The 13,145-nt window shown below is 48.5% G+C and overlaps 1 protein-coding gene across 1 annotated transcript in view; it reads right to left on the reverse strand.

Annotated features, from left to right (window-relative positions):
* The window catches only part of TPRN (taperin), a 103,519-nt gene extending 91,500 nt beyond the window's left edge, over positions 1 to 12,019 (reverse strand). The window contains exon 1 of the mRNA XM_040324603.1: positions 9,406 to 12,019. Coding sequence (XP_040180537.1) covers positions 9,406 to 11,871 — 2,466 coding nt within the window. The 5' untranslated portion in view covers positions 11,872 to 12,019. The remainder of the gene's footprint in view (positions 1 to 9,405) is intronic.
* Between the last annotated feature and the right edge of the window lie 1,126 nt (positions 12,020 to 13,145).

Below are 13,145 nucleotides of genomic sequence, written 5' to 3' on the forward strand. Positions count from 1 at the left end.
CAGCGGTTTACCACTGCTTTAAGGCCGGTCTTAGAGGATTCGAACTGCGTGTGAGCATTCAGAATGTACCAAGTTGATCAATCAAGCATCCCGAGAGCCCTACCTTTCTTCTAATCCACAGCTACAGCTTTCATTAGACTCTTCAACATTTAGCACTTCCAGGAGCATTAGACGCTTATGTTAGAACATCGGTCAGATATTAAATGCTGCCTCTGTCACCATAGAGGAGAAGTCTCTTTATCAGACATTTGTCTCCTGGACAAGAAGTGAAAGGGAATAACCCTCAGGGAGCGCAGACAGCAATAAAGTACTGACAGAGGTCCTAAACCAGGGGTGCCCAACCTTTTGAAGAGCGAGGGCCACTTAAGTGGCTTGGTAACAGGTCGCGGGCCACAATGAGCGGAGCGTGCAGATGACAGGTCCGTGTCTGCTCTGTATATGCAGAGCGGACACAGACACAGCCCACTATACTCGGATCAGTTTGAAAGCAGCCCAGTAACCACTGCAGGACAGATATGCCCATATATACACTGCGATTTTAATAACAGTATTCTATCCCATCCCAGAGTAGGAGGTCTCGGGCCACATCAGAAGGCTCCGCGGGCCACTGGTTGGGCACCCCTGTCCTAAACCTTATTCTACTAGATGTGCCGTTATTGTTGTCTGGCTGGGAGGGGGGGGGGGGGGGGGGGGGGGGGTCTGAAATTTCCCTTGCTTCCTATACTTTGACAGCTGTAGAATAGAAAGGACCTGGGGAGATTTTTCTTTACTTCCTGCTCCAATACTCCTTCCTTGAATAGGCAGAAATCTCCCAAAATTGCAACACAGGCAGCAATAAAAATGTGTCAGATGCTGTAAACCAATGTCATTATATCAAAAGGATTACTTGAACAGGCTAACCATACACAGTTTGAATCTCGGCCGGATCAGCGAGATTCGAACAACTAATGGGGAGGCTGAAGGTAATAAGTTTATCAATTGATCAACTTGGGTACAGCCAGCCTGCCGCTGCTATAGCCGCTAGCGATAATCTCTGTCTTCTCCCGGCAGAAACAGCTTCCCCCGCCCACCCCTGCTGGGAAAAGACAATTGCTGATTTCCCTGTCAACATGTCTGTGTTGATGGGAGAACCATGCTTTCAGGAAAGAAATTTGCACTTTGTATGGCCAGCCTAGGAAACATGGTGAAACCAAAGCTTTTGTTTTGATAATCTTGACAAACAGATCGCTAAAAGTTTCATAACCCCTTCCCCAGGGTTGGACAGTTCAGCCAGTGCAACAATCAATTCTACCAGTCATCAAGTTTTCTGAAGAGTTAATGGTTAATGCAGATGTCAAGTTTCAATGCAAGAAAGAGAACTAAAACTTGAAAACTAAAAAGAATAAAGAGCAAAGTACAATGACTATTTGCATACAGCAGCCACCAATAGATCCGTTTTCTGCACTTGGATCCATTAAAGCAAAACTAGACCCAAAAATGTTATTGTTTCCCCAAAACCATAAAATTAAAAAGACATGTCATGAATGATATCTGTCTCAGTTGCTTGTGCTCTCAACCATCAAGTGGCTCGTGTCATAACTGATCACAGGTGCATCATCACGACAGCTGCAGATCAAACAGAGGCAAAGATGGCAGCTTCCATGGCTGTAAAGGATAGGAGGGTTTAGCTCCACTTTAAAGGGGGCCTTTCACACTGGCGATCTGATCAGGGCCGCCTATCCGTTTTAGCTAGGGTTGTCCCGATTTGCTCGAGTACTTGTACTCGGGCAAATGCTCCAATGCTTCACCCGATACCTGGACAGTCAGGGTGATCTGTGCGGTGGGGGGAGTTACAAGCACTGATCACCGCTGACTGTCCTCATATCCTCCTTCAGCCCCCCTCCATTCTGCTGCCGTCCCCCTCCATTCTGCTGCTGCCGTCCCCCTCCATTCTGCTGCTGCCGTCCCCCTCCATTCTGCTGCTGCCGTCCCCCTCCATTCTGCTGCTGCCGTCCCCCTCCATTCTGCTGCTGCCGTCCCCCTCCATTCTGCTGCTGCCGTCCCCCTCCGTGCTGCTGCCGTGTCTTCTTCCGTGCTGCCGTGTCTTCTTCCGTGCTGCCGTGTCTTCTTCCGTGCTGCCGTGTCTTCTTCCGTGCTGCCGTGTCTTCTTCCGTGCTGCCTCATGTCCCCCTACTCGATCTGTCAAGATGGAGAGCAGAGGTAGGAGACGGTAAATCCGGCTCCTACCTTTTCGGGATGTACAGTGTTTACAATGTTTCAGTTTATGAATGGAGAGGAGCCCCTTTCTTCTCTCCATTCATTTTCAGTGCAGCGGAGGCTGCTGAGAAAGGGACTGGGGAATCTGTGTCCTTGGTCCCTTTCCCTGTCTCAAAGGGGAGATGTCAGAGGTCTGTTAAGACCCCTGATATCTCACCAAAGCCCCCCAACAGGGCTGATAAAAAAAAAATTAAAAAAAAAATAAAGGAATTGCCATAAATAATAAAAAAAATGAATTGTAAAAAAAACAAAAAAAAAAAACACACACACACACCGAAAACTGTCCCCCCCCCCCTTTAAAAAAAAACACAACTACTGACACATGTGCCACTGTCGCATGAGATTTTAAAAAAAGTATTGGTATCGGCGAGTACATGATAAAAAGTATCGGTACTTATACTCGGTCCTAAAAAAGTGGTATCGGGACAACCCTAGTTTTAGCCAAAGGTCCACGCATTCCTATGGACTGGTGGGTGTAAACGAATCCACCTGCCCCCGGGTTCTATAAGGCCCACTAAAAAATAAAAATGGAGTCCTCTTCCGGCTGGGCTGAGCGCATCGGAGGCAGCCAAGTGTAAACGAACAGCGGAATCCGTTTGCTCTTTTATGTGGCTCTACACCATGTAGTTTTGCTCTTCTTTCTGACATGGTGAAACGAGTTGCCAGTCCTGCTAAAGAGTGATGTGAAGGGGTATTTTGGAGTTCTGGAGGCAGTCATATACTATACTTTCCCAGGGATCTTGTAAGGTGCCAATATGGAACATGAGGCCATTTTTGGATTCATTAAACTATATATGACCACTCTATATAGTATTGGGACACCTAACTTTACACGCACATGAACTTTAATGGCGTTGTAGTCCGTAGGGTTTAATATTGAGTTGGCCCACCCTCTGCAGCTATAACAGCTTCAACTCTTCTGGGAAGGCTGTCCACAAGGTTTAAGAGTGTGTCTATGGGAATGTTTGACCATTCTTCCAGAAGAGCATTTGTGAGGTCAGGGTATCATGTGGACAAAAAAGGCCTGGCTTGCAGTCTCCACTCTAATTCATCCCAAAGGTGTTTGATCAGGTTGAGGTCAGGACTCTGTGCAGGCCAGTCAAGTTTCTCCATCCCAGATTCGCTCATCCATGTCTTTATGGACCTTGCATTGTGCACTGGTCCAAATCATTTGGTGGAAGGAGGGATTATAGTGGGGGGTTGTCTTTCAGGGGTTGGGCTTGGCCCCTTCATTGCATTAAAGGGAATTTTTAAGGTGTCACCATACCAAGACATTTTTGACAATTTCATGCTCCCAACTTTGGTGTGTGACACGTGGAACTTTAAGGTGGACTACTTCTCATTTGGATTAACACACTTAAAAGAGGACTATCCCCGCTTACCATCTGTGATAAGGAGACGGTTTACCAGCATGTGCTGAGCTTTTAATTGGACTCTGTTACACTGGATTATGAGCTTTGCTTTTTTTGCAACCCAAGTATGTCTCACGTTGAGGTCTTTGTAGAATTTCTTTGAAGAATAATAGTTGTTAGTACAAAAAATTTGCACATTAGCACCATCACATATGTCGCATTCATATTTATTTTCTTGCATAAAGTTTTTTGTGGTCGTCACAATTTTTTTTTCACAATAGATTTAAAATGTACTTTTTTTCCCTTTACAGCGCTGCACTCTAGTATTTTGTATATGCTTTGTAGTTTCTGTATAGTGCTAGCTGCTGTCCCCGTGGGCACATTTTTTTGTCCTAGCACAGATTTATACTTTTAATTTTATTCTTAAAATCCTCTGGGTTGTCCCCAGAAAAGTAATATGGTGGAAATCTTCCAATGGGGACATCTAGTTCTGGTGACCTGGGGGGGTCCCTTAATTTGGAGGGATTTTCTCTCACTTCCTGGTGTGGCTATGGGACAGGAAGTGAAGGGAAATCTCCTCAATGGGAAACAGATGACAAACAAACTGACAGGGGTTATAGCCCTCCATTACGCTATCCAAAGAAAAACAAAAGTTCTGCCTATAGTTCTACTTTCAGTATTCCCTGGACAGACTCAGTATTGGCATCTGATACCATTTACACATAACAACCATCCTTCGATCCAGTCAATCAGATTGAATAGGACATTTATCCTCTTCAGCCTGAGTGCACACTAGATGCGGTGTGCATTCGCTTTGGATTCGGCACTGGTTTTAAATCACAACCCATCCATGCAAACTGATTGCAGAGTGTATGTTAAGTTAACGACATCTCGCAATTGGTCTGCAAAATGCAGTGATATTTGCAGAATTGGATCGTATGGGCACTGATATGGCGGCTGCACTGATAAGGCGGCACAAATGAGATGGCACTGATATGTGGCACTGATAGACGGCACTGATGGGCATCACAGATTTAAAGGTCTTTCACAATGGTGCCAGTGGGCACTGATTGGCACATATTTGGCATCAATTTGCATATGTGGATGGCCATGTGGGATGTAACTGGCCATCCACATGCTTGGGGCTTGGGGCTTCCCTGGTGGTCCAGTGTAGGCATCCGTGGGGAGGGGGGGGCTGCGCTGATAAACAATCAGCGCAAACCCCACCTGTCAGGAGAGCCGCCGATCGTCTCTCCTCTACTCGTGTCTGTCAGACGCGAGTGAGGAAGAGCCGATCAACAGCTCTTCCTGTTTACATCATGATCAGCCGTGATTGGACACGGCTGATCACGTGGTAAAGAGCCTCCGCCGGAGACTCTTTACCGTGATCGGAGATGCAGGGTGTCAGACTGACACCCCGCATCACCGATCGCTGCGCGCCAGCATGTTATCCTGCAGGACGTCAATAGACGTCCAGTCCGGATAACAGGACCACATCCCGGATGTCAATTGTCTATTGACCGGGCGGGAAGTGGTTAAAGGCAAGCTGTTCATAGAAAGTTCATATTTAAGGTGGAACTCCGCTTTAAAACTGAAGTTCCACATTTGGGTGGAACTCCGCATTGACAGCAGCACAGAGATGGGTAAAATGCCATAGCTAGCCAAGTAGGCTTCCTATGGTAAATCGGTCACTATGGGCTGGTATAGGCGAAGCGTTTACACTGGGCCCAGCTTGTCAAATTGCAGTGATGAAGCCGAGCAGACAAGGTAATATGAGCAGTGCATCTCCCGTACACAAGGCATATATTAGTGAATGTGAAGGATGGTAAACAAGGCCTGTCTATTTTTGCCTTTGAACCTTCATCATCCTCATCATCCTCCTCCTCCTCCAGTATAGGGGAGCCAAGCTTTCTAGCCACGACATTGTGTTCTGTACGTCCTGCTGGGTTCTGGTCGCTGGACCAAAGCATAACAATGTAATGTAAAGATACCCGAGTGTCTAAAGCCTATAGAAGGGAAACACCATGACAAATCTCATTCACGTTCATCAGAATTCATAAGCCAATTAGAACGTCACCTCTGCTTTTACATCATAAACTCCAACATAAATGTTTTCAAAAAGTAATTACCTACAGAATATCATAATCTGAAAAAATAATTAAACATTTTTTATATCACACATACAAAAGCAAAGTAATAGGACAAGTCAGCCGTGGTCACACTCTGACAATATTTGACTCTCTCTAATAATCATTGATCGGGCAAACACAGGAACTTATTAAACCGTTTACAGAGTTCAGTGTCCAATGCCAGTTGTTTTTTCCTGCGCTGTTTAACCCCTTTTACTGCGAGATTACGACACAAAAACAAACATGGATTATAGTACCGATTCTAAAGCCCCATACACATCATTAGATTTTCTGCAAATTTTTCTCTTCAGATTTACCAACACCATGTAGTACAAGGGCCTGATTACATACAAATTGAAAACGAATGCCGAGTATACACGATCGGAAATTCCGACAAGAAAAATTTGGATCCCCCCCCCCCCCCCCCAGACAGAATTTTGGCTCAAACTTGTGTTGCATACACACGGTCACACCAAATTCCAACCGTCAAGAACGCGATGACGTACAACACTACGATGAGCCGAGAAAAATGAAGTTCAATGCTTCCGAGCATGCGTCGACTTGATTCGAAGCATGCGTAAGATTTTTCTCCGGCGGAATTGCATACAGACGATCGGAATTTCCGACAAGACCTTTTCCCGTTGGAAAATTTGAGAAGCAGCTCAAATTTTTCTTGGCGGAAATCCCGACAGAAAAATTCCGATGGAGCCTACACATGGTCAGAATTTCCGACCAAAAGCTCACATCGGACTTTTCTTGTCGGAATTTCTGATAGTGTGTACATGGCATTAAGGTTTGACCTCATTATATGGTTTTGGCAAATCTGAAAACAAAAATCTGCAGAAAATCTAAACAGTGGGCTAGATTCAGAAAGAATTTACGCCGGCGTATCTATTGATAGGCTGCGTAAATTCAAATCTGCGTAAATTCAAATCTGCGCTGGCGTATCTTCTTTCTGTATTCAGAAAGCAATATACGCCAAAATTAGGCTAAGATCCGACTGGCGTAAGTCTCTTACGCCGTTGTATTTTAGGGTGCATGTTTACGCTGGCCGCTAGGTGGCGCTGCCGTCTATTTCAGCATAGAATATGCAAATGAGCTGGATACGCCGATTCAGAAACGTACGTGCGCCTGGCGGATTTTTTTACGTCGTTTGCGTAAGGCCTTTTCCGGCGCAACGTTACTCCTGCTATATGAGGCATAGCCAATGTTAAGTATGGATGTAGTTCCCGCGTCAAATTTTAAAAATTTTACGTTGTTTGCGTAAGTCGTTCGCGAATAGGGGTTTTCCGTAAATTACGTTCACGTCAAAAGCATTGACTATTTGCGACGTGATTAGGAGCATGCGCACTGGGATACGTTCACGGCCGGCGCATGCGCCGTTCGTGAGAAATGTCATTTACGCGTGGGTCATGTTTTATTTACATAAAACACGCCCACCTCCTGACAATTTGAATTTGGCGCGCTTACGAAGGCAGATTTACGCTACGCCGCCGCAACTTACGGAGCAAGTGCTTTGTGAATACTGCACTTGTCCGTCTAAGTTGCGGAGGCGTAGCGTGAATAGGATACGCTACGCCCGCATAAACCTACGTCCCCCTACCTGAATCTAGCCCAGTGTGTATGGGGGTCTTATGGGCCGTACACACGATCCGAATATCGGACGAAAACGATCGTCCGAGGAAGAATCGTCCGATTTTCGGATCGTGTGTACACTACTTTCGAGAGCCGATCATGACAGTTCATCCAATATTATTCGATCGGACAAGCACGAAAATTTTCCTCGTACGATGCCAGATCGTACGATTTTCATTTAGCCAGTATAGTTGTCCGAAAATACAATACAAATACATTACAACGCATGACATCACTTCCGATTTTTTTTTTCTGTCGTAAGATAATTTGTGACTTTAATAACCTATTCAATTTCTACTTGCAACTATTAAGCGAAAAAAAAGTCATACGATCTGTCGTACGATATTCAGATCGTGTGTACGGGGCATTAGGGTGGATTCACACCAATGCAGTCTTTAGTGTTTTTTGCAGATTTGCACTACAGTCCATTTAACATGGTTTCCTATGAAACACGTTCTGTAGTGCAATTCTGCTAAAATTCTTTCTTTTTTAGGCTTTCTTCCTTTTTTTCCCCCCTTGGTGATCCTGCCAGCAAAGTCTGATGTTTTTCTATAGAACAAGCTGTCCTGCAAATGTAGCAACTGTAGTCGTGCGACTTGCTTGCGACTTTTGTTATTTCACATTGCAGTCTATGGCACCGTAAAGGGTGCTGGGATCAGTGGGAAGAGCCCTGGAACCGATAGAAAGGGCCCTGGCAGTCAGAGGGGCCCTTCATGGTTTCTTCGCCCGGGGGCCCTGAAGGTTCTAGTTATGCCTCTGGGTTAGGAATAGCTGTGCAGAGTTTTAATTGCTTGTGCTTTCCTATCCCATTAACTCTTTCCCCTCATTTCCTCGAGCTGTCACGAGGATGTAAAGGGAGCGTTGTCTCCAGTGTGGTCACTGACAGAATTAAATGCCCCGCAGAAATAATAAACAGAAGAAGAAAACCGCACATTTACATGGATCACAGACAAAACCAACATCTCAGAAGAGCAAACGGAAAGGCTGCACAGGTTATATTGTGTGTCTATTATCAAGAACATTTGGACAACCTTTGACATTTGAGCTTGTCCTCAAAGTACCACACACATGCAATGAGATTCACCAAGATGAACCGGCATCACAGAAAACATCATCATCATGTAGAGCACTGCTCACCAGCTGTGGCCCTTAGCTTGCCCTCATATGGTCCTTGGGGGGGGCTATGCCTCCCGCTGACACCAATGACGGGGCGCTATGCCTCCCACTGACACCAATGACAGGGCACTATTCCACCTGCTGACACCAATGACGGGGCGATATTCCTCCCGCTGAAACCAATGACAGGGCGCTATTCCTCCCACTGATGGGGCACTATGCCTCCCACTGACAGGGCGCTATTCCACCCGCTGACACCAATGATGGGGCGCTATTCCTCCCGCTGACACCAATGACGGGCACTATTCATCCCGCTGACACCAATGACGGGGCGCTATTCCTCCAACTGATGGGGCACTATTCCTCCCGCTGACACCAATGACAGGGCGCTATTACTCCCACTGATGGGGCACTATTCCTCCCGCTGACACCAATGACTGGCGCTATTCCTCCCACTGACACCAATGACGGGGCGCTATTCCTCCAACTGATGGGGCACTATTCCTCCCGCTGACACCAATGACGGGGCGCTATTCCTCCCGCTGACACCAATGACGGGGCGCTTTTCCTCCCACTGACGGGGCACTATTCTACGTGCTGACACCAATGACGGAGCACTATTCCTCCCATTGACGGAGCGCTATTCCTCTTGCTGACACCAATAACAGGGCACTATTCCTCCCACTGACACCAATGATGGGGCATTGTTACTAATGCCAGGACATTTTCTACTATCACTGGCTACAGTCCTGCCCCTCCAAAGTCTGAAGGATATTAAACTGGCCCTATGTTTACAAATTTTGTAGACCCCTGATGTACATTAAGTTTGAGGTCAGCGCAAAGATGCAGACCTCAAACCTATAGGCTGCATAATGGTTCAAGTGTCAAAATAACATGAGGACAATGACACCCATTACCTTTTTCCTCGTGGAGCCATTCTTCAACAGACAGGACTTGGACAGCGACTGGTAGCCACCGATGACCTGGATCTCATCAACTGTTGGGAACCTCTTTTTGAGCAGTGCCCCAATTTCAGAATAGGGAGCCTCAAATCCGTCCGAAGACTTTCTTTTTGAGCTGGTGTCGTCATCATCATCTTCTTCATCTACTACCGGTGTCCTAAAGGCCTCGTTCTCAGTAACGGACTTCCTTTTGGGAATAATAGTAAAAGTGTTGGTGCCCTTAGTGCGGACGGAGGAGAGGGAAGCATGAGGCCGGTAGGAAGCCGATGTAGGGTCCTTTGGTAATTTTGACGTTGGTTTGGCCTCCTTGCTTAGCTCTTGGTCATCAGCGTTCACTATGTCATCTATGTTGGTGATGGGAATATCCGCTTTAGCTAGATCTTCATGGATTTTAGTGACTGGTACAGTCAATATGTCCACAGCATCTCCTTCATTTACGCTACTGAGGTACTCCAGCTCAGCTCCAATGTCAGTGAAGGATTGACCTTCTACGGATTTGGATGGCAAAAGCCCGCTTTTCCAGTCAAAGTCCGACAGTGAAGGTACGCTAGAAGATTTGAACGCAACAGAACTGGGAACCGGCTCTATCCTCTCCTCCACCTTAACAACTTCCTTTACCCGGACGCCATTTTCTCCCAGAGAATCCGTGGAATCCAACTTGGGTCCATTAAATGTGGAAGCACTAACTTGGACTTTTGGCTGGTCTTTGGTGGCGACTCGGGCGGCACTGCCAGTCGCTGGAGCAGAAGGGTCCTGCCTCTTCTTTGGAATAAAAACAAAAGAGTTCTTAGACTGCATTCGAATGTTTGCCAGGGCTTTTGCTTGGATGTCGCCGTCTGCGATTTTGCTTAGGTCTGGCTTTGGTGCAGGCCTGATTTCAAAGGAATCGTTGCTGCTGGTGGGGAAGGAAACTTTCATTAGCTGGTTGGGAGTGGCACTGGTGAAGCTGTTGTCACAGTGGTTGTGGGAGGAGCTTTCAGAATGACTGGCACTGGATAAGGGAGGGATGCTGTTTTTGGGGCGATTCGCCTCGGAATTTGGCCTCCAATCATTGGCGCCTTTGGGGAGCTCATTGGTGGAATCGTACACAGGAGATGGCACTACGCCACTTCCCTCAGAGGACCGCCGAGTTGGGGTAGCTCGAGGTCGCTTACTTTTAGACAGGAGATCTTGAATAGTAATAGCACTGCTTGTTTTTGCATTTACTTCAGAGGGGTCAACGTGACCGTTGGTAAGAGGCAAGGAGCTCTTAACGGTTGCGTCAGAAGGCCGGGCCTTGCTAAGCGAGGCAGCTTTTGGGTTGACAAGGATGGTGTTGCCACCGGTCTTCTGGGCATTATTCATGAGTTTGGACAGAGGATGATGGTTAGTGTACCCGGCTTCAAACTTCTCCCGGACGGTCGCTACAATAGGTGAGACCAATTTCTCATCGGTGGGTGTGTCATAACAAGGGGACATTGGTGCCAATGAAGAAGGTGAGATGGCAGGTGGCGTAATGGGACTGGGGGGTCTTTTGTGAAACAACCCAGGATCTGGCAAAGAATGGACAGCCGGTGCTTTGGAAGGGAGCCAGGATGGGTTGTTCAGAGGAAACCGCTTGCCGTCTTCTTCCAAAATGGAGGCGGACGATGGAGAGAGCTCCCCAGACCGCTTGGGCGCCTTATTTTGGGGGGCATGACCCTGCAGATCAGCGAAGGTAGGTTTTGGCAACAGAGCAGGCTTATTGTCCCTTTCCAGTAGATTCTCCCAACTCCTCGACCGTATTGGTTTGCTGTGACCGTGGTCAAACTTCTCCATTAACCGGCTGACCCGGCCAGCCTCCTCCAGCACCTCGTTATGGTCTAGCGGCTCTTTCGAGGGGGCAACCTGATATTTTCTAATTGGCTCTCTGACCGGGAGATCCGGCTCATAGATGACCACCTCCGAGGCTCGTATCTCGGCCACTTTGCTGCCCCTCTTGGCCAGTAGTTCTTCGACTGGATCTGCGCCGGTACCGGCGACGTGGCTGGTCTGGTTGAAGTAGCCGGGGTCGGACTCGATAATGATGATGTTCTCGGCTCGAATGGTGCGGATCCCCGGGACGTGGCCATAGATGTCCAGCAGGTGCCGGATGGGGGAAGTGGCTCTGCCCGCGGAGGAGGGGTGATGATGGTGATGTTGTGGTCGCCGGCGGCGACGCTCATGTTCCAGTTTGATGAAGGGGTTCTCATGGAGGGGACCTAGGCTGTCCTGCAGCACCAGGCGCTCAGGGCTGCCCTTCCTGGAGTGCCTACTGGGGGACACATCCTTGCCCCTGGAGGACAGGACACCACCACCGCTCGCCATCTTCTGCCGCTTCCTCTCCAGCACCTCCAGCTTCCAGGCCGGCATCTTACCCGGCTCCAGCCTGGACCAGCTCTTCGTATCGCCGCTCACCGCCATGCTCGCTGCGGGGACAATCTACAAACTCCGCCGCCCGCAGCTACCGACTGACTGAGTCCCGAGCCCACAGCTAGTCCTGTCACATCCAACCCCGCCTCGCCGAGCTTCGTCACCGCCAACAATACGCCCCTCAACTCCATGCGTACATACCTCCGCCCCTTACATGCTTCAGTCACGCCCCTTAACCAGTTACCTCAAACCTCATACAACCTCGCTGAACACTGCCGACTCCGCCCATCAGCTAGTTCCGTCACGCCCCCACCTCAAACCCCATCCCACTTCGCTGGAACCAGGAGCGCGAGCCGACACGCCCAGCCCATCAGCTAGTTCCGTCAAGCCCCCAGCTAGTCACCACAAACCCCATTCCCACACCCCTAGAAACAGGAGCACGAGCCGACACGCCCAACCCCGCCCATCGGCTAGTTCCTTCACGCCCCCACCTCAAACCCCATCCCACCTCGCTGGAACCAGGAGCGCGAGCCGATACGCCCAGCCCATCAGCTAGTTCCGTCACGCCCCCAGATAGTCACCTCACACCCCTAGAAACAGGAGCGCGAGCCGACACGCCCAACCCCGCCCATCAGCTAGTTCCTTCACGCCCCCAGCAAGTCACCTCAAACCCCATCCCACCTCGCTGGAACCAGGAGCGCGAATTGACACGCCCAGCCCCGCCCATCAGCTAGTTCCGTCATGCCCCCAGCTGGTCACCTCAAACCCCGTCGCGCCTCGCTGGAAGCAGTAGCGCGAGCCGACACGCCCAACTCCGCCCATTAGCTAGTTTCGTCACGTCCCCTTTGGCAGGCAACGCTGAAGTAAGTGCGCCCCCTGCCGGGGTTCTATCGTACCAGGCGAGCTAACATAAAACCCGTGCTGCCTCCTCTAGCCCCGCCCCCTAATGGTCACCCACAGGACCAATGCCGAGTTCATGTTGCTAGAAAATTACTTAGGAGCTTAAAACATTTTATATATCTATTTATAGATAGATAGATATCTATAGATCTCTCTCTCTCTCTCTATATATATAGATATTTATAGATATGTAGCGCCTGGTTACTTCTAAGAACCGGTGCTAATTTAAATTTAGAGGGGGGTCAGAGAGTAAGTTAGCTCTGACCAGGCTGATTTCTTTGAATTTGGGTCTCTGTCTCAGCTTGGCTGTGCTGTGGGCTCATTCTGTCGCTTCTGGGGTGCTGATGCCACCCCAGGACAACAGGTGGCAGCAGTGGAGTGGAGGTTTGGGTGCTTTTCCCCAGCAGCCTATCAGGAGGGGTTTT

Source organism: Rana temporaria, chromosome 9 (genome assembly GCF_905171775.1).
Source record: "Rana temporaria chromosome 9, aRanTem1.1, whole genome shotgun sequence".
Taxonomy (NCBI): Eukaryota; Metazoa; Chordata; class Amphibia; order Anura; family Ranidae; genus Rana; species Rana temporaria.